Here is a 21,578-nt window from a genome sequence, read left to right on the forward strand (position 1 = left end):
ATAGCCCCCTGCCAAGAGAGCAGGCACCTCTTCTAGCTCCAGCCCCACAGCCCTACAGCCCATCAGCCCTCCCCCCGCTGCTCCCCTCTCACCTGGTCCTGGCCCAGCAGGCCTGCCCCGGCCTGAACCACCCCTCTCAGGGTGCCCAGGCGGAGTTCTATTTGGCAAGACAACCTGCATCTATGTGACAGGTAGGGACTGCGTTCCTCCTACGCGCTGCCCGTTCTCAGCACTCGGGATGCAGGGGTGAACCAGAAGAAAGTCCTGTCTGAACACGAGAAGAAATTACTGTCTAGCCCGTGGGGCTCACAGCCTGGGTGGGAGGCAAGCCACCAGCATGACTTGTTTATGAGCATTCCACAGAAGCCACAGCCTGGTAGGCAGCCCTGAATCCCACGAGCGGCCTCAGGAGAGGACTCTGGGTTGGGAGATGCTTTGCAAAATTACAAACACGGGTGACTGTGGAGGGAGATGGGGTGGAGACAGGGAACCGCTTTGGGTGGCCAGGGCAGCCTCCCTGAGGAGGTGACAGTTTGAGGTCTGATGGAGGTAGAAGCAAAGGCCTGGGGCTTTAAGGAACAGGAAGAAGCCCATTTGAGAGGACCTGTGGGGAGGAGGCCGGGGAGGGCCAGGAAGGCCTCCGGGCACTGAGGCCTGGGAATTTCCTTCTGAGCCGCACAGGAGGCTCAGGTGCGGTTGAGCCAGGGGTGACATAACTTGCTGCTAGTGTTGGACCTGGGTGACGGGCACCAGGGTCCCCTGGACTATTCTCTTTCCTTCAGTTTGAAATTTTCCACTATAAAAAGCTTAAAATAGGCCAGGTGCGGTGGCTCACTACTGAAATCCCAGCACTTTAGGAGGTCAAGGCGAGAGGATCGCTTGAGCTAAGGGGTTCGAGACCAGCCTGGGCAACATAGTGAGACCTCCGTCTGTACAAAAATACAAAAACTAGCCGGTCCTGGTGGGCTAATTCTCCTGGGGTCAGGATGATTTCTGTGCAGGCTGCAGTGAGACGTGACCGCGCCATTGCACTCCAGCCTGGGCGACAGAGGGAGACCCCGTCTCAAAAAAAAAAAAAAGGTTATAAAGTGCTGCTGCATTTTCATATTACGATTATTGACCGCTGAGGGTGACTGTGCTGTGAGGCCCGCCGGAGGCACCAGAAGACACAAGCCTCCCACTGCCCCTTTCCCCGCCAAGTCCCGCAGGTCTCGCAGTCGCGGGCGCCCCCACCCCACCCCTGCCCAAGGCCAGGGTCGCAGTCCCAGCGGGTGACGGCAGTCGCGCTCCGCGTGGGGCAGCGGCGAGCGGAAAGGGAAGCCGGGCGGGGCCAGGGGGTCAAACACGGGCGCCAGTCCCGCCCAGCCCGGGACCTGCAGCGCGCACAAGCTCGGGCGCCCTCCGGGAGCCGCGCCCAAGCCCCGCCCCTCCCGCTTCCCGGGCTCCGATTGGCCGAGCCAACGCGGGGGCGTGTCCGGCGGAGCTGGCGGGGACCTGGGCGGAGCTGGTGGGGACCTGGGCCGAGCGGGCGGGGACCCGGGCGACTGCGGTGCGGACTCGCGGGCTGGGCGCGGGGCCGGCGCAGAAGGTGAGTCCCCCCACCGTCCCCCGGCCGGGCTGCGGGTCGCGGGGCAGGCGCATGAGGCGAGTCTCCCATCACCACCCCCGGACAAGCGAGCTCTCTACGGCCGGGCGGTCTTGGCGGCTCCTGGGCGGGCGGGGCGCAGTGCCGCTGACTCCAGCCCAAGAAGAGGCCGGGGAAGGGCGCTCCTGGGCGGCTTGCGGGGTGAACCTGCAGGGAGCCTGGGGAGAGCGGTCAGGGGTCAGAGTGTCCGAGGCGGAATCCCCGGGGAAACGCGCAGATGTAAGCTGGTGGAGGTAAGGGGGTCGCGGGCCACCTGGGACTGCAGGGGTCTCAGCGCACCCGGTCGCTGGTGGTGTTTCCGGGATCCTGGCCTCGTGTGGCCGCCGGGACCTCTCTTCTCAGTCCCAGTCTGCAGTCTGGAGGCCTGGATGGGACCACTGTCCCCCTGGGCAGGGGCGCGGCGGGGGGCGCTGGGGTCCCAGTTCCTCTGGAGCAGTTGAGTTTGTGAATCTTGGTGGGAGCTGCCAAGGGAAACAGGGTCGGACACTGCTCCCATCTCAGAGAGGAAACTATTGAGCAGGCCCGCAGAGAGAGGCGGCCTGGAATCTCCCTCCTTTCTCGTTTCCCCAACACCTGGCGGGCCGTGTAGGGCAGAGGTGTGGTCAGCCCCTTTGCAGGTGGGAAAGCAGAGGTTCCGAGCCACCCTGAAACTTGATCTCTGCAGCCCAAGGGGAGCACTCCTTTGGAATTTGAACACCTCTGGTATCTCCCGGCCAGAGAGGGTCAGAGGCCAAGGAGGTGGGGAGGTAGTCCCCTAATGCGCTGGGATCGTCTCTCTGCACAGCGTCGTTCCCACTGGAGTCTGTTGTGAGCTGAGATGACTCTGACTTCGGCCTGCGTCCCTGCACACGTCAGCCCTCCGGGCTGCCAAAACACAGGCCAGGCAGCCCTGGGTGAACTAGGGGACCTGCCCAACCCAGCCCACCCCGAGGAAGGAAGGGGGATTGGCCAGTGTGGCCTGGAGGGTGGGACAGCCCAGCCAAGCTGACGGACCTGCTCGGGATGGGGTGGGCATCAGGCATTTGGAGCGCAGGCAACACCCGCTGGACTCTGACTTCTGGAGTTCTGATTTGGTCTCTGGTTGAGTGCAGCTTTCCACAGCTCATGGTTATTTTGGAGCCGAGCTTCCTGATCACTCAGCAGGGACCTTGGGCAGTGACTTTGATGTGGTGGAAGTACCTTCCCCAAGGGGGCTTTTGTGAGGATTAAGTGAAATAATGCACGTAATATGCTTAACTTTGTGCCTGGTGAGCTCTAAGTGCTCAGTCGGCGGCACTTCCAGTTTTGTTTTGCTTTGTTTTTCATTACCGGTCTCTTCCCGGAGGAGGGCCTTCCAGGAATCACAGGGCTGGACAGAGCCCAGGGGCGGCCCCTCTGGAGGGAGAGGAGGCTTGGCGCCTGATGCTGCCGTCTCAATGCACATGGAGAAAACCTCACATCCTCACGCTGGCCTGGGAGCCTGCAAGATGTCCCCTGCCGGCACTGCAACCTCATCTGTCCTCCTTGCCCCATCGCTCCTTCCTCCGCAGCCTGACTTCACCCATTCCACCTTGAGCTGCTCCCCAGGACCGGAGCTCTGCCCCTAGATCTTTGCACAGCTGACTTCAGGCTGGAGTGAATTCACTTCCTCCCAAGGCCTTCCTTCCTCGACCTCCACCGTCCTCCCAGGCCCTGCCCTGCTGGGCGCACCAGTCTTTTTCTTCACAGTGTTGAGCACTGGCTCTCAGAAAAGACCCTGTGAATGTACTTCTAGTCTCACTGGCAAGAAGTGTGCATTCCTGAAGGGCCTGGTCTCCAGCTCCCGGCTGTAACCTCGCACAGTGTCTGGCACACAGTGGGACTCATAAATATTTGGAAAATGAAATCAGGCAGGCATGGAAGCAGGGTGGGTCTGCGTGCGGCCCAGGTCCCTGCAGGGAAGGAGGAGCCCCGATCTGGAAGTCAAGGGAAAGTCCAAAGGGCTGAGCTGCCCCCCGAACTCTGATTCCCTTGGTGACCCTGGCCCTGCACGTCCTGAGCAGGTTCTCCACGTGTAACCCGAGGCAGAGCAGTTACAGCCCCCACCCCACCCCCCACCGCTGCCCAGCTCCTACTTTCCAGGGCTACCATCTTGGGGCCCCACACATCTCTCATTTATCCAAAATGCTGTGTCCCGAGTAAGGGAGAGGACAGGACGACTCCCGTCAGGACAGTACCTTGTGTGGCCTGTTTAGCGTGCCCTGCAGTGTGTGCATTATACATTTTACAACGTGGCATGGTGTAGATCAGGGGTTGGCTAACCTTTTCTCTCAAGAGCTGGTAGCAAATAGTTTAGGTTTTGCCAGCCATACAGCCTCTGTCCCACATGGCTGTGTTTGAATAAAACTAGATTTAGAAAAGCTGGCAGTGGCCCAGATTTGGTGTAGCTCTCCAGCCCCTGCTGTTGATCATGTATCACACCTGGGCTGCCACATACAGAACCTGGCTTCATGGCTTCTGCAGCCACACGGTGGCTCTCAGGATGTGGCTCCCAAGCCGCAGTGCTCACATGAGCACCTCCAGCCCCTGTGCAGGCAGCAGGATTGCTGAGCCTGAGAGCCCCCACCCCTCTGAACCCTCAAAGAAAGATGCAGGTCTGTTCGTTGCCTGGTCTCCCAGGCTTACTGAGCCTGCACCGCGGTCACCCCTCTACCAGCAGCCCTGGGGCCACACTGGGGCCAATACAGGCACTCAGGACCCAGAGGCTGCCAGGAAGCTCTGTCACCAACATCTTCCCGAGGCAGGCCGGCCCCAAATGAGTAAGGACAGGGCTCAGCATTTTCCTCCCCTGTGCTAAGCAAGGGAGGTTCACTTCCCTAGTGAGAACAATTAAAAAAAAAAGGATTCCCACCTGGGCTCAGTGGCTCATACCTGCGATCTCAGCACTTTGGGAGGCTGAGGAGGGAGGATTGCTTGAGGCCAGGAGTTCAAGACCTATCTAAGCAACATAGTGAACCCTCGCCTCTAAAACAAATTTAAAAATTAGCCAGGCATGCTGGTGCATGCCTGTGGTCCCAGCTACTCAGGAGGCTGAGGCGGGAGGCTTTCTTGAGCCCTGGAGTTCGAGGCTGCAGTTAGCCCTGATTGTGCCACTGTACTTCAGCCTGGGCAACAAAGCAAGACAATGTCTCAGAAAAAAGAAAAAAAGAAAAAAAAAAAAAGCATTCCCCATCTAACTCAGGGCTGCTGTATTTGCCAAGAAAAACCTACAGGCAAGGTCAAACCAGGATGTGAAGTTGTGGTCATGTAGAGAAGGTGCGCATGCGGGGGCAGCTCCCAGGAGGATGTTGTCTGCCCCGCCCCTCGCCCAACCTGGGACCCTCTGCAGGTTCACAAAGGAGGGCACATGTGAGCCCCTGGCTTCCCCAGTCAGTGTATGGGGTCAGCTCTCAGCCCAGCCCCTTTCATCGCCACCAGATGCCCCTCCTCGCCCTTCCTGGTCCACATTTTACCATCAGCAGCTGGACACTAGCCCTAATAGCCTAGAGGGGGTCTGTGAGTCATGGGTGGGGGCAGATCAGCAAAGGGGTCCCATGTGGAGTGTTCTGCACCCCCTCCAAGGGCTGCAGAGACAGTGTCATGGACTCTGCCCTCTGCTGGACGGGTCCAGGGTGGATTGGGCACCCCTGCCTGCGGCTCTCTTCTGCCTGGTGCTGCTCCTTCCCTTCCTCCATGCCATCCACTTGGTTGGCCCAGTCTCCAGAGCTCAACAAGCCCCCAGGGTTGCGGGAGGGCTACCTGCTCTCTGGGCACAAAGCCCACCTGCCTCAGCTACTGAATGTGGAGGCTTTGGTCTGCAGTCTCAGGATTGGGTTTTCATCCCGTTTCACCAGTGGCCTGACTTCTCAGCACACAGGTGGGCTGGGGGCACACATGGCCTTGCTTCTTCGGGGCTCCTGACATCCCCTGCAGGTGCCCAGGCCTGGATGCCATGTGGTCACCCTATCGGGCCCAGCCAGGCATCCCATCATGAGACGTGCTCAGTGGCCCCCAGCCCATGGAGCCCAGGACTCAATCCAGACACTGGCCTGTAATTCTTTTCCTTTTGAAGACCTTAAATTAGAAGAAGCAACACATGTTCCCATTTCTTGAAATTGGCAGATATTCTGATTTCATCGTGTTTGCTGCTGCCTTTTTTAAAAAAATTTTTTAAAAATGAAACCTTATAGACGAAAGTGGAATCCAATCTGAGCCCTCCATTCCTGGTCACATCTAGGTCCTCTCCCCAGGCTACTTACTCCTGACTTTCTCCTTCCTATCTTTTATTTTTACCATTCTAACCACTTTCAAGTGTACAGTTCAGTAGTGTTAAGTATATTCCCATTGTTGTGCAACAGATCTCCAAAACTTTTTTTTTTTTTTTTTTTCTGAGACGGAACTCACTGTGATGCCCAGGCTGGAGTGCAGTGGTGTGATCTCGGCTCACTGCAATCTCTACTTCCTAGGTTCAAGTGATTCTCCTGCCTCAGCCTCCTCAGCAGTGGGGACTGTAGGTACATACCACCATCCCTGGCTAATTTTTGTATTTTTAGTAGAGACAGGGTTTCACCATATTGGCCAGGCTGGTCTCGAACTCCTGACCTCAAGTGATCTGCCCCCCCTTGGCCTCCCAAAATGCTGGGATTACAGGCATGAGCCACCACACCCGGCCTCTAAAACTTTTTAATCGTTTAAAACTGAAACTCTATACCCAGACAACCTCCGCATTCCCCTTCCGGCAGCCCCTGGCAACCACCATTCTATTTTCTGTCTCTATGAATTTGATCAGTATGTATATCTCATATAAGTTATTACAGTATTTGTCCTTTTGTGATGGGCCTGCTTTACTTAGCATGATGTCCTTAGGGCTCATTCGTGTTGCAGTGTGCGTCAGAATTACCTTACTTTTCGAGGCTGAATAGTATTCCATGGTACGTATGTTCCACATTTTGTTCATCCGTTCTCCCATTGACAGACGTTTGAGTTGCTTCCACTTCTTGGCTTTTGTGAATGATGCTGATATGAACATGGGAAAGCAGATATTTATTTTAGTCCCTGCTTTCAGTCTGGATATATATCCAGAAGTGGCATTGCTGGATCATATGGTAGCTCTGTTTTTAACCTTTTTTTTTTTTGAGACGGAGTCTCACTCTGTCGCCCAGGCTGGAGCGCAGTGGCGCGATCTCGGCTCACTGCAAGCTCCGCCTGCTGGGTTCACGCCATTCTCCTGCCTCAGCCTCCCAAGTAGCTGGGACTACAGGCGCCCGCCACCACACCAGGCTAATTTTTTGTATTTTAAGAGACAGAGTTTCACCGTGTTGGCCAGGATGGTCTAGATCTCCTGATCTCATGATCCCCCCTCCTCGGCCTCCCAAAGTGCTGGGATTACAGGCGTGAGTATTTTTAACTTTTTAAGGAACTTCCATGCTGTTTTCCTTAGGGGCTGCACCAGTTCCTATTCTCATCAGCAGTGCACAGTTTCCAGTTTCTCCACACCCTCACCAACACTTGTTATTTATTTTTTGTCTTGTTTTTTTCCCCTCCTTTTTTTTTTTTTGAGATGGAATCTCACTCTGTCACACAGGCTGGAGTGCAATGGCACCATCTTGGCTCACTGCAACCTCTGCTTCCTGGGTTCAAGCGATTCTCCTGCCTCCGCCTCCCGAGTAGCTGGAATTACAGGTGTGAGGCACTGTGTCCGGCCTTCCTCCTACCTATTTTTATTCATAGATATAGTTCTTGAACACTTTCAGAATATTATGTAATTCCTGCATAAGTGGTGTCACTTTACATACAACATTCTACAGGCTGTGTTTTTCCACTGCACGTTTGTTGTTTGCCATCAGACCACATTGATCTGTATCTCTCATTGCGTGAGTAGCCCCGGGTTTTTATCCTTTTCCCTGCTGGTAGGCATTTTGGTTGTCTCTGCTGGGCAGTCATTGCTCTTTGTGGAATGCAGTTCTGGTTTTGTCAGATTGTCCCTCAGCCAGGTACTCGGTGATCAGTCATGGTGGGACAGGTCAGGTCTGTCACTGGTAATCCCCTAGGTTTGCAGTATACAGCCAAGATCAGCAAGCTAAAAATAGCAGTTCTTACGTAAGGCAGTGTGGGCAGCCCTTCTCAGGACACTTGTGATCTGCAGGGGCAAGTGGAACAGGACTCGAGGGCCCAGCATCTTCTGTTCTGCAATGCATCCACCCTCACACTGGGGCCCCACTCTGGCTTTCTACTGGTGGCCAGGCTCAGAACTGCAGCTCAGTGACCCAGAAACACTATGGGTGTGATCAGCTCAGCCCCAGGCGTGCCGTGTGTACCGGAATGCATGTGTGCACGTGCTGGTGGTGGGGCCAGCTCTCACCTCTTCCTCTGTAGAGGTAAGAGCTGAGTCATGCATGGTGGGCCTTGGGACCTGCTTGGAACCGTGCCAAGCTACTTATGAAGCATCTAGTATGTGCTTGGCATGGCTCCAAGAATTGTGGACACAATGAACAAGAAGAAGCTCCTGTTCTCATGGAGCTAAGAACTGAGCGGGGAAGCAGAAAACACACAAGCAATGAATAGACAAGCAAACAGCAGGTCCTGTTCAATCCCACAAAGAAAAACGATTGAATCCCAGAAAAGTGGCCAGCAGACCTTTTCTACAAAGGGCCAGGTGGTGAATATTTTAGGCTTTGTCACCATGTAGTCCCTGTCACCAACACTCAACTCTCCCATTGCAGTGTGGAAGCCACCAGAGACAATAATAAATGAACGAATGTGGCTGTGTCCCAATAAATCTTTAACAAAAGCAGGCTGAGGGCCGGATTTGACTCTCAGTCCATGGATTACCAATGCTTGTCCTGGGTGTGGGAAGAGGCTGCCTGAGCTGGGGTTGTCAGGGAGAACCCTTTCGAAAAGGAACTGAGAACCCGTTGCAGGAAGGAGCCGACCCTGGGACAGCCTGTCTCAGGTAGGACACAATGGCACCTTGCCACCGATATGGTGGCGGACTTATGTGCTGAGAAATGGGCAGGCTAGATTTGAGAGGTAAAGATGATGAGATTTACTCATGGCTTGAATGTTGGAGGTACAGGAAGGGGGAGATTCAAGAATGTGTCCTAGGTCTGGGGTTTGAACTCCTGGATGAATGGTGGTGTCACTGAAGGAGAGGAAGAGGTGCAGGTCTGCAGAGGTTTGTTGTTGGATGTGTTGAGTTTGAGGAGCTTATTAGACAAGCAGGTGAACATCTATGCTGACAGCCCTCCTAGAGCTTGGAGAGGCCAAGACTGGAGGCTTGGAATGGGGAATCTATGGCATTTATGGGGTCTTCAAGGTCGTGAGTCTGGTGGGCTGGTGTGTGTGTGGACCAAGCAGGGGGCGCCCGGCATGAGCTCTGAGTTAGTGCTTAGTGCTTAGGGCACCAACAGAGGGGCCTGTGTGGCCTCACACTCCACTCGGGACGGCAGCATAGTGCGAGCTCCAGGGCCCCTGCCTCCTAGCATCGCCTCAGTCCCCCTCCTGTAAAGTGGGGATCCTGCCTTCTGGGGTTGGGTGGGAACTAAATGAGATAGTCACGCTTGGCTGACAGGAAGCACTCGGCGCCTGTGCTTGTGATGGTGGTGGTGACTGCTGCACTTCCTGGGTGGTTGCATGGGTTGCAGAGCCTGTGACAGCTTGGTTTGGTGGATGGCAGAGTCAGGGTTGGGTTGGGGGTGGAGACACCCAGGTCTCCTGGCACAGACCGTTCTGATGTCCCGTTGAGGCCTGTTCCGCCCTCTTTTTCAAGGCTCCCCAGCGGGGCTGAACCTCTGCCCTCTGCTGCCCACAGTAGTAGCCAGCTCAGTAGCACTTTTTTTTTTTTTTTAAGAGATAGAATCCACTCAGTCACCTAGCTAGAGTGTAGTGGCGTGATCATAGCTCACTGTAGCCTCAAACTCCTGGGCTCGAGCCTCCTCCTGCCTCAACCTTCCAAAACGCTGGAACCACAGGCATGAACCGCTGCACCTGGCCTAAGTAGCACACTTTATCACTGCCTTCCCATCCCTGTCTGGCCTCCACATCCCCTTTACTGGGAAATCCCCCTTCCCTCCCCGTAGTTCCCTGTACTCCCGTCTAAGGGTCAGCTTCCGAGGTGATGCTTCTCAGTGCTGGGCAGGCCTGCGGGTTGCTGTGGGTAGTCAGTGGGCTGCCCGGCATGGTGGGTTAGTCCGTTGGGGGTGGGCAGCGTGGTTCTGACACCCCCATGCCTGAGCCTGGACATACTCCTTGTCTGTCTCCTCCTGCAGCCGGCAGCTGGAGACGATGGTGGACCACTTGGCCAACACGGAGATCAACAGCCAGCGCATCGCGGCGGTGGAGAGCTGCTTCGGGGCCTCGGGGCAGCCGCTGGCGCTGCCAGGCCGAGTGCTGCTGGGCGAGGGCGTGCTGACCAAGGAGTGCCGCAAGAAGGCCAAGCCGCGCATCTTCTTCCTCTTCAACGACATCCTGGTGTATGGCAGCATCGTGCTCAACAAGCGCAAGTACCGCAGCCAGCACATCATCCCCCTGGAGGAGGTCACACTAGAGCTGTTGCCGGAGACGCTGCAGGCCAAGAACCGCTGGATGATCAAGACGGCCAAGAAGTCCTTTGTGGTGTCGGCCGCCTCCGCTACGGAGCGCCAGGAATGGATTAGCCACATCGAGGAGTGCGTGCGGCGGCAACTGAGGGCCACGGGCCGCCCGCCCAGCACGGAGCACGCGGCACCCTGGATCCCCGACAAGGCCACGGACATCTGCATGCGCTGCACGCAGACGCGCTTCTCTGCCCTCACGAGGCGCCACCACTGCCGCAAGTGCGGCTTCGTGGTCTGCGCTGAGTGCTCGCGCCAGCGCTTCCTGCTCCCGCGCCTGTCCCCCAAGCCCGTGCGCGTCTGCAGCCTCTGCTACCGCGAACTGGCCGCCCAGCAGCGGCAGGAGGAGGCGGAGGAGCAGGGCGCGGGGTCCCCAGGGCAGCCAGCCCACCTGGCCCGGCCCATCTGCGGAGCGTCCAGTGGAGACGACGATGACTCCGACGAGGACAAGGAGGGCAGCAGGGACGGCGACTGGCCCAGCCGCGTGGAGTTCTACGCCTCGGGGGTGGCCTGGTCTGCCTTCCACAGCTGACCCCCGGCCTGCAGAACATCTGTCCCCAAGCCAGCTCCACTGCCCAGGCCCCCAAGAGGGCAGCTCCAGAAGCTGCCCAGGGCTCAGGGACCCCATCCCATGGTGGCAGGTGCAGCGGTGGGGAGTGGCTCTTTCTGGACTCCCAGTGCCTTTTTGCTGGACACTGTGTCCTTATGGCTTCACTGCAGGTAATGCCTTTCCCTTCAGGAAGCCCCAGAACACCCAGAGGTCTTGGTAACAAACGCCACCTTACACTCTGCAGGCTGCAGCGGCAGCTCCAGATGGCCTCCTGAGCTGGACGACCCCAGGTCTCCAGACATCTAGGGACCAGAGCAGGTTTCGGAACATAGAGGGAAGACAGGATGGGAGTGTAGCCACAGAACCCACCTGCACCCCGACAGGCACACCCCACTGAAGAGCCTGAGTCCCAGGAGGCCTCCTGGAAGCCCAGGCCTGCCCACCCACCACGCTGGTGCCCACCGCCTGGCCAGCCAAGCCCTGCCGATCAGACATGTGGGCTCCCCGAAGCCCAGCCAGAGACTGCCGTGCTGTGGGTGCCACCAGGCCCAGGGACTGCAGCCTGAGCTCCCCGAGGCCTGGGGCAGCCGGGTGAGGACTCTGTCCTGTGTCACCTCTCTCCAGGTGTCCAGCTGTCTCATGCCTTTTTGTCCTGTCCTCAGCTCTCCCTGTGGTCAGCGAAACCAGTGTTTTCTGTTAGGACTCATTTGCAAAAACAGAAACCCTGCCCCCACTTAATAATAAAAAAGAAAGTTTATTGATGGGTGGTTGCAAAACAAACCCAGGAGTGTCCTTGCTTCAGACATGGCTCTGTCCATGGTTGAAAATGTGCTAGGTGGCAAAAATCTACCACTGTCCCCCACACTGGGAGTTCTTGTGTATGCTGGCTGCCCGAAGGAGACAGACGCTCATGCCGTGCCTTGGCTGGGCCCCCCCAGGACACAGGTCTGTCCGGGTGCCATGACTGTGGCCTGATGCCTGCTGCCCTATTCACTTTGGTGTGGGGGATCTCAGTGGATGGAACTGAGGAAACAAATAGCCATTTGTGTGGCTCTGCCGGGCCTCCCAGGCTGAGAGCTTCCCCGTGCAGCCTGCCTGGCCCTGGGGCTGGTGCTATGGAGAGGGAAACTGGGCCCCAGGTACACCAGCCTTTCTCAGAGTGAGTGTGCATTGGGCCTGGGGCTCAAGGTCGGCCTCCCAACGCCTGGCCCAATGCTGGCCATGGAGCTGGGGATCCTTTGACAGTGTCCCGCGAGTGCTTCTGCACTAGTCTTTCCCAGAGCCTCAGCCTTGGCAGGACTGGGGCATGGACTGGGGTTGCTGTCAGCTAGAAGTGGTGACCGTGGGGCTGGGAGTTCCCTGCCCACACAGTACAGCATCTGAAACCCCACTGACAGGGCCTCTCCCTGGCCTAGCACCATCCTCCTGGGGCCAGTTCTCAGAGGGTCACGTGCAGACAGAACCCTGGAGGGTACAGTTCAAGTGCAGATTCTGATTCGGCAGGTTGAAGCCCAGCTCCCAGGGCCTGCCGCTACCACCACCCACAGACCACCCTTGAGGTGACAAGGCCTGCTGGTGGCCTGTGGGCACCCTGTGAGGGAGGCGGGAGGGTCAGTATTTTTTTTTTTTTTTGAGACCGAGTCTCACTCTGTTGCCCAGGCTGGAGTGCAGTAATGCAATCTTGGCTCACTGCAACCTTCACCTCCCGAGTTCAAGCAATTCTCCTGCCTCACCCCTGCCAAGTAGCTGGGATTACAGGCACCCGCCACCACACCTGGCTAATTTTTGTATTTTTAGTAGAGATGAGTTTTCACCATGTTGGCCAGGCTGGTCTTGAACTCCTGACCTCAGGTGATCCACCTGCCTCGGCCTCCCAAAGTGCTGGGATTACAGGCATGAGCCACCACACCCGGCCAAGGGGTCAGTATTAAAGCGCCTTCGACCTGCCATGCTTGGCAGAATGACCAGTGTGGGAGGCCCACTGGCCTTCCAGGAAGGACCTATTTGTTTACAGTCCCTTTCTCTCCCTTGGCCTCCCTGAACCACACAAACTGGTTCAGGCTGGTTCTGCCTGGGCAGAGGGCACAGGGTGAGACAGGTCACGGAGCTGGGGGTGACTTCCTGGACAGATCTAGTGCCCTCTCCAAAACCCAGGCCGGGCAGCCCTGTCCCTGCACCCTGGGACTGAAGCCAGGGCAGGGTGTGTTGGCTGCCACCGCTGGCCTCTTCTCACAGCACACTCCCCTGCCTGAAAACCCTCAGAGCCTGAAAGGCAGCGTTCACTAAGATAGGAGAGGGGACCACGTGCAGCTGAGCCCGGCCACCACCAGCCTCCTCTACAGCTTCCTGCCAAGGGGGTCCATGCACAGGACCCCAGGCTGACTGAGTGCAGTGTCGTCCTCTCCAGGTCATGGCAGGCAGCGCCCTGGGGTCTGGCTGAGTAAGTGATTCTCAGCCCTCAGCCCAGTACTCAGGTCTGTGTCCCTCTCCCCCGCAGGGCTGGAACAGAACTGCTGCTGCCCCAAGTCCCAAGGTGTTAGGGCCTGTAAGGGCCCACGGCTTGGGGTGGCCCAGGACCTTCGCAGAGCCTTCACAGTTGCAGTCTTGCTCCCGCACCAGCTGGGCCATGCCAGCTGCTGGGGACACCGCTGGGAGTGAGACAAACAAGGCCCGTAGAGCATGGTGGGGGAGACACAGGTGCAGAAGCCGGGGTGGAGGGTGCTATGATGGGGAAGGGCTGAGAATGAGTGAGCCACGCCTGCCCGGTGGGGAGAGGACATTCCAGCAGAGGGAACAGTCAGTACAAAGGCAGGAAAGGGACCCCTGTGACCTGAGCTGCGTGGCTGGAGCTGGGCCCCCAGAGGCACGGGGCAGCCACCTCGGGTGCCCCAGAGCTGTCGGAGCCTTCTGCACGCAGCAAGGCTGATCTCGGCTTTTGAGAATTTGTCCTGACTGCTGTGCATGGGTGGCTGGTGGGAGAGGGGGTCTGGCAGCCATGGAGGCCGGCAGCTGTCTGCTTCCCTGGGATCCCCAAGGGCGGACCTGCGCTTCACTGAGGCCACATCTGCCTCCGATTTTGGCTCTGGCTGTGGACTGGAAGCCTTAGCTGCCCTCCTTCCCGTCCTTAGCTCCTTCCAAGGGGCAGGCCCCTCCCCTGTTCTGCTGAGATGTTTTTTGTTTGTTTGTTTGTTTGTTTGTTTGAAACAGAGTCTTGCTCTGTCGCCCAGGCTGGAGTACAGTGGCACAATCACGGCTCACTGCAGCCTCGACCTCCTAGGCTCAAGCCATCCTCCCACCTCAGCCTCCCAAGTAGCTGGGACCACAGGCACACCCAATGGCACCCAGCTAATTTCTTATTTATTTATTTATTTATTTATTGAGACAGGATTTCCCTATGTTGTCCAGGCTGGTCTCGAACTTCTGGGCTCAAGCAATCCTCCCACTTCAGCCTCCCAAAGTGCTGGGATTATAGGCAGGAGCCACCACACACCCAGCCTATGCTGAGACATCCAACAGGCACTGAGTCTCAGCTTCCAGGCTGACAGCCAAGGGGGCGCCAGGAAGCAGAATGACCCCCAGGACTGCATGGTGTTTGGGGCCAGTGTGAGTTTGAATGAATCGGGGTCCCTGGCCACTGAGGCACAGAGGGGAGTATGCTGGGAGAGAGCAGAGCCACCCAAAATGGAAGATGTGGGCCTGGCCAGTGGGCCCAGGAAGGGAAGGTGCTGCCCTGGAGGCCCTGTCTCCAACTCCTATCAGGTTTATTTTCCACCAGAGATGGCCTCCTGGGCCAGGCTCGGGTCGACAGGTGAAGCTAGGCCAGCTGCCCAGGCAGTCCCCGGAGAGGGCCCTTCCTCAAGGAGCAAGCACGGAAGGGGAAGGCCAGCCTGTAGAGCTTGCAGCCGTCTCTCCTGCTTCGCCACAGCGCCGCTGCCAGTCCCCTTCTTGGGTGGGGAAGCTCCTTGGAGGCTCTGGAAGTTGTCTTCAGTCCCAGCCATGCAGCTGAGCTTTGCTCATGGCTTGCACTCCGCCCCCACGCCTGGGAAGGTCAGGAGGCCTCGGGCCGGGGCCTCTGCTGTTTGCAGATGCTCCCTTTCCCCAGAGCTGAGCCTGAGGTCTGGCAGGAGCACGGGGCTGCTGGGCCAGGGTCCAGCCTCACGCTCCTGCCTGGGGCTTTGCTTGCAAGGCCTGGCAAGGACACAGGAACCAACTGTCCTGCCAGCTGAGTGCTGCTGTCCACCTCTCAAATCTTCCTCCCAGCTGTGCCTGGACTCCATGTCCCTGCCAGAAGCCGGTCCTTCGCACAGGCAGCATGGGATTCCTGGGAGGCGCCTGCCTCGTCCCCTGCCTCTTCCTAGGAGGTGCAGAGGGGTGAGGAGAGGGTCCGAGAACAGGCCCATGCGTTTGAGGGGCATCAGAACCCCACCACTCCACCCACAGGGGCAGGCCAGAACCGCTCTTGCAGGAATCAGCCCAGAGCAGAGCAGCTCAAGATGGCAAGTACAGTCAAAGCTGTGACCCCAGGGCTCTTTGGGATTGATGACAGCCCCTTTATTTATTTATTTATTTATTTTTTTTTTTTGAGACAGAATCTTGCTTTTGTCGCCTAGGCTGGAGTGCAGTGGTGCGATCTTGGCTCACTGCAATCTCTGCCTCCCGGGTTCTAAGCGATTCTTCTGCCTCAGACTGCCGAGTAGCTGGGATTACAGGTGCGTGCCACTACGCCCGGCTAATTTTTGTATTTTTAGTAGAGGTGGGGTTTCACCATGTTGGCCAGGCTGGTTTCGAACTCCTGACCTCAGGTGATCCACCCAACTCAGCCTCCCAAAGTGCTGGGATGGCAGGCGTGAACCACTGCACCCAGCCAGCTCTCCCTTTAGAGCTCTGCAGGATGCAGTGTTCCCACGGGACCCAGAGGCTGCAGACACTAAGGAGACTTTCACAAAGGTCAAGTAGCCCCTACCTGTGGGCTTTGGTGGTTGGGATTTTTCCATGCCAAGTTTTCTTAAAGATGGGCCCGCCATCATGTATGCTGGTAACATTGGGGTGTTGCCTGCCAGAGGCCAGGGAGCCAGGCGGGGGGTTCACAGGTCCCCAAGAATTTTGTCCCTCCTTGATGATGATGGGGTGCAGGTGCTGATGGTGGCAGTGACTGCCACTTACTGAGGCCCACCCATGCGCTGGTTCCAAGGAGGCAGAGACAGGTCACATGAGGCCATCCTAAGGCTAAAGGAGATATGTCATGAGCCCTGAGAGAGGGATAGACAAAGCCAGAGAAAGGAACTCCCAAAACAGCTGGGTGGGCTTCCTGGAGGAGGCAGTGTTTGGTTGAGCCTCAGAGGATGGTAGGACTTTATCAGAGGATTGGAGTCTCCACGAGGACTGGGACTCTGGGCCTTTTTGGTAACTGTCTTTTCCTGTCCTTGGCACTAAACATATGTTGAATGAATAAATGAGTCAGGTAGAAAATGGGGCTGGGGGCATCGGGGTAGAGAGGATGATAATGAAAGCAACTGAGCTTCACCCTGGAGCCTCCAGGCCAGGCTGTGGATGGGAACTGGTGTTCCTGGTGTATTTCTACAGGAGCAGGGCCAGCAGGAGGGCTCAGCCTGGCCCAGGGTTTAGGGAACAGTCCCCCTCCAAGACGCTAAATGTGAGTGGCCTTCTCAGGTGGGGACAGGAATGCCCACCCCACCCCACCCAAGTAGCGCTTTCCGGAGCTGGGTCTGACTTGATCGCAGGCCGGGCTCTAGGCTTCCATGGGGCTGTTGTCCAGGCTGGCACCAGAGGGTTTCCGCTGGCCTGGCCACTTCCCTGCCCAGCCTGTTCTTTGAACAAGGCCAGAAAGAGGCCTAGGAGAAGGCAAAGCCGCTCCTGGGCTCAGCCCCTGGGATGGGGCCTGGAGGTGACTCGAAGGCTGACCCAGTTCCCAGCCAGGATCCGCTGCCACCCGGGCCATACGCGCAAACCAAGGCAACCACTTCCGCTGGGGCCATCTCTGAGGAGATGTGCAGGAAGTGAACTTCCTGGGGCTGAGGGCAGGGGAGAGGCTGCCTCCTAACACCTCATGCCCGCAGGCCCAGGGCTGCCCCTCAGCCCTTGCTGGCTAGGAGAAGGGGGGTCCTCTGCCTCTGTCTGCATCTAGGCTCTTCACCTGGGAGGCGCCCACACCATCCATGCCTGTGCTCTGCCTCTGCCCTCAGCAGACTTGATGGAACCGGTGCCCAGGAGCAAAACCTCAGGCAACGCAGGGGCCCAGAGTGGGCAGAGGGAGGGGTCTGCCTCGACGGCCCCGCAGATCTGGGCTCCGGCCTGTCCTGGGCTGCTTGCTGACCCCATACCCACCATTTCCCCAGTCTGCCTGTGAACTTTGGCCCGGCCCTCCCTGTGAACCTGGCACAGAAGCCACCTCCTCTCTGAAGCCGTCCTGGCTTGCCTCAGGTAGTGTGGATCACCCATCTGTGCCCCCAGAGGCCCGGTGGCCCCTGCTCCAGCTCTCCCACCTCCACTCTCTACAAGGAGCCTCAGGCAGCCTGTGCCCCCCAAACCTGGCCTTGGCATCTGAGCGCCTTGAAAGCACAGGTGTTTCTCATTTGTTTTTGGCCTCCATGGCCCCCAACCCACGGTCCTGCACCGCTGGGCATCGCACAGGTGCTTCCCTTGCAAGGAGGAATTGTCACCTTCCCTAGCTCCTGGAGGACACTGGGAAGATGTCACAGGGATCTCAAAGCCCATGTGTCCCAAAATGACAGCATTGGCTTTGCCCAAGCCGCTTGTCCTGCCTCTGCCAACACCTACACCTGGGCAACCCAGCCAAACCCTAAGGTGTCTCTCCACCCTTTCTTGCTCCTTCCACCTCCTCCCCCATGCCTTCCAGGGCCCCAGGCCCAGAATGGAGGCATCTGTGGTGCATTCAGGCACCTGAAGGAGTAGCCCTGCAGGAGTAGCTCAGGCGAGGCCACAGAGGCAGGTGTGGGCCAGTGTAGAAGGGAGGACAGGGAGTGACCCCAGGGAGACTCCAGCCTCCTCTCCATCATCCCCTTTGGCGTCAGGGCTGGAAACTGGGCCCAGAGGGAGGGCGCACCCTGCACTTGTGTGTCAGGGTCGGGCCAGGAGCAGAGCTGCGGGCAGCTGTGTGGCCTCTGGCCTCCCAAGCCCCCTCTCCTGCTGGCTTCCATCACCACCACCAAGTCCAGCTCCGAATGGAATGTTCCAACGCTCAGAGCAGAGCAGCAGGCAGGGAAGGAATGGGGATGTGGGCAGGCAGAGCCAGACATTTCTGGGCAACAACAAGGGGAAATTTCAATCCTTGGAGCATCAGCTCAGGGTTCCTGCCAGACATTCTGACCCTGAAACACAGGCTTTCTGGAGAAGAGGGCCCGCCCACTGTGGTCCCAGGCTGGGAGGGAGAGAGCCTGGGGCCTGGGGCTGGTCATCTGGGCTGCCCAGAAGTGCCCCGAGGCAGTCCCTGTCTCCCGCAGCAGCACAGCTATGCCCATCATACTTCCTCTAGCTGCCCACGGCAGCACCTGGGCTATGGGGACCTGGGCTCCGGGATTCTGGAGCAGCACACTGGGACACTTCGTACAGTTTGCAAATTACTAATACCCTTAAAATACCAAAATGCCTTTGGATTTCAGCAGCCACCAGACCTCCTGGGGGCCCCCACCAGGAAGCAGCGGCCTTTGAACCTTGCCTGCCCCAGCCATAACCACTTGCTGGCACAACCCAATCCCTGAGGGTTTCTTTCCCCCGCGCCAGAGCTGGAGTTGGTACAGAGAGATCAAGAGTCAAAGCACAACTGCTCAGCAAGTTTTGGGGGCCGGGGGCGGGAGGGGGGACTGGGCTTCTGACAAGGCCGTTTCGTGGGGGCCGGGGGTGCTGGTCATACACCCCGTGGCAGGCCACAGGCTCCCCAAGCCCCCTCTATTCTGCGTTCATGCTGTTTCTGCACCTTGAAACCCGGTACATTCACAGCTCCATGCCCACGTGTGGCTGGGAGCAAGCTCCCAGGGTGGCGGCTGCCAGTGGCACAGCACTTCTCCACCCGGAACCTCCTCTTCCTCACCTTCTGCTGCACAGCCTGATATGGCTGACCCCACCCACATCCTGGCTCTAGAAATGGGCACAGGACAGGGGTCTAAGCAGCCAGCGCACCCATCCCCCGACTATAGTCTTTGAGGGTCAAAAGTCTCTACTCCCACTGTGCAGAGGGAGGGGTGGTCCCTGGAGCACACCAGCAGGTGAGTCACGGTGCAGGGCTCTCAGGAGAGTCCAGGGAAAGGGATGGAGGTGAGGATCTTGGGGTCTAGATTCACTCCCAGAATGAGCCTGTCCATAGTTGGGGAGCACTGTGGGGTTTTAAATCAGTTACAGAGAAAACCACCCAGCAATGAGCAACTCCAAGATGTGAAGGGGAGCATTCAGTAGCACAATGGACACAGTGACTGGCGCCTTTGTGCAAACCCAAAACAATGGACTCTCACTCAGTAGGTCTCCCCCTCACGGCTGATGATCACGAGTCAAAGCCGGAGGAGGCAACAGAATTCAGAGATAAACCTCAACTTAGAGGACACTGACGCGGAAGGACCCAGCGACTTCCAGGGCTTACTCTGTTAAAGCATCCGTGTCCCTACTACTAGGTCCAAGGTATTTCTGCATATTGGTGTCCTCTCCAAAGGTCAAGGAGCAAGCGGTTAGGGAAATCAGTAAGTCCTCAAAGGAGTACTGGGAGAAATTAGCATGGGGGCCGGACACACAGTTCAGAGAGTGGGGACAGCCAGCCACGTGGCAATGGGTCATCCCTGCCTTGGGACTTTTGTTTTCTTTTCTTTTTGTTTTGTTTTGAGACAGGGTCTCGCTCTGTCACCCAGGCTGGAGTGTAGTGGTATGATCACAGCTCACTGCAGCCTCGACCTCCTGGTCTCAAGCGATCCTCCCAAGTAGCTGGGACTACAGGTGTGCACCACCATGCCTGGCTAACTTTTTAATTTTTGGAAAGCTGGGGTCTTGCTCTTGCCCAGGCTGGCTTCAAGCCATCCTCCCACCTCAGCTTCCCAAAATGTTGGCAGTACAGCCTTTTCTTTCTTTTTTAAATCAAGGTAAAACCTACACCCAGTAAAGTGCACAGATCTTAAGTGTGCACCTCAGTGAGATTTTGCACAAACACATAAGTGTGTAAGGCACCATCCAGATCTCCAGCAGCCCCAGAAGTCTCCCTCTAGCCCGTCCCCGTGGTACCTGCCTCCAAAGGTTACTTGGTGTTCTGATTTCTATCACAAGTTTTTCCTGGTGTTTTGTTTTGTTTTGCTTTGTTTAGAGACAAGGTCTTGTCACCCAGGCTGGAGTGCAGTGGTGCAGTCTCGGCTCATTGTAGCCTCCCAGGCTCAAGCGATCCTCCCTACTCCTCCTGAGTAGCTGGGACTACAGGCATGTGCTACCATGCCTGGCTAACTTTTTTTCTAAAGATGAGATTTCAGTCTGTTGTCCAGGCTGGTCTCAAACTTCTGGCCTCAAGTGATCCTTCTGCCTTGGCCTCCCAAAGTGCTGGGATTACAGATGTGCACCACCATGCCTGGTCCTGTTTTTTTTTTGTTGTTGTTGTTGTTTGTTTTGTTTGTTTGTTTTTTTGAGATGAAGTTTCACTCTCGTTGCCAAGGCTGGAGTGCAATGGTGCTATCTTAGCTCATCACAACCTCCGCCTCCCAAGTTCAAGTGATTCTCCTGCCTCAGCCTCCTGAGTCCACACCTGGCTAATTTTGTATTTTTAGTAGAGACTGGATTTCTCCATGTTGGTCAGGCTGGTCTTGAACTCCCGACCTCAGGTGCTCCACCTGCCTCAGCCTCCCAAAGTGCTGGGATTACAGGCATGAGCCACTGCGCCCGGCAACCTGGCCCTGTTTTTAAAAAACGTCATATAAATAGAATCACACTGTGTGCATTGTGCTGACTCCTTTTTTGTGTGTGTGTTTTTTTTTTTTTAGATGGAGTTTTACTTTTGTTGCCCAGGCTGGAGTGCAGTGGCACGATCTCGGCTCACTGCAACCTCTGCCTCCCGGGTTCAAGCGATTCTCCTGCCTTAGCCTCCCGAGTAGCTGGGACTACAGGCATGTGCCACCACACCTGGCTAATTTTTGTATTTTTAGTAGAGACGGGGTTTTACCGTGTTGTCCAGGCTGGTCTCAAACTCCTGACCTCATGTGATCCACCTGCCTCGGCCTCCCAAAATGCTGGGAGTAGAGGCGTGAGCCACCTTGCCCAGCTATGCTGACTTCTTTTGCTCAAACTTATGCCTGTGAGATTCCTCCATATTGTTGTGGGCATCTGTCATTTGTTCTTTTGCATCGTGGTAAAGTATCCTGTTTTATGAACCTTGCACAGTTTCTTACCCACGCACTGTTGATGGACATCCAGGTGGTTTCCAGTTTGGGGTTGTTATGAATAAAGCTGCTACAGGCATTTCTGTAGATGTCTTTTGGTGGACAGAAACACTAGGTACATAACTAGGAGTGGAACTGGCCCACTGGGTATATGCATATCTGATTGAGTAGAGGCCGCCAGTTTTCTGTAGTAGTTACACGAATCTGCACTCCACTGGTGTGTATGAGGGTTCCAGTTGCTCCACGCCCTCACCAGCACTTGGTGTTATCAGTCCTTTCACTGTGATCTTTCTGGTGGGTTACTTGGAATACAGGTCTCAGACACTGTACTGGAATCGGAGCTCGCCTCACCAGTTTCGTGGGGTCGGTCTGGGGACGGGAGGGGCAGCTGTTCCTCCAGCATTCAGGCAGAGCGG

At 56.9% G+C, this 21,578-nt stretch overlaps 1 protein-coding gene across 2 annotated transcripts; it reads left to right on the forward strand.

Moving 5' to 3' along the window:
* Nucleotides 1-1,492: 1,492 nt before the first annotated feature.
* On the forward strand, nucleotides 1,493-11,563 carry PLEKHF1 (pleckstrin homology and FYVE domain containing 1). Of its 2 annotated transcripts, none has more exons than XM_512558.9 (2): nucleotides 1,493-1,878; nucleotides 9,910-11,563. In XM_512558.9, the coding sequence occupies exons 1-2, from the start codon at nucleotides 1,640-1,642 to the stop codon at nucleotides 10,763-10,765; spliced, it is 1,095 nt and encodes a 364-aa protein (XP_512558.6). In that variant the 5' UTR covers nucleotides 1,493-1,639; the 3' UTR covers nucleotides 10,766-11,563. The 2 variants fall into 2 exon arrangements, with proteins under 2 accessions (XP_512558.6, XP_001149430.4); XM_001149430.7 differs by having other exon boundaries at nucleotides 1,503-1,588.
* The last annotated feature ends 10,015 nt before the right edge of the window (nucleotides 11,564-21,578 follow it).

This window comes from Pan troglodytes, chromosome 20 (genome assembly GCF_028858775.2).
Source record: "Pan troglodytes isolate AG18354 chromosome 20, NHGRI_mPanTro3-v2.0_pri, whole genome shotgun sequence".
In the NCBI taxonomy this organism is placed as follows: Eukaryota; Metazoa; Chordata; class Mammalia; order Primates; family Hominidae; genus Pan; species Pan troglodytes.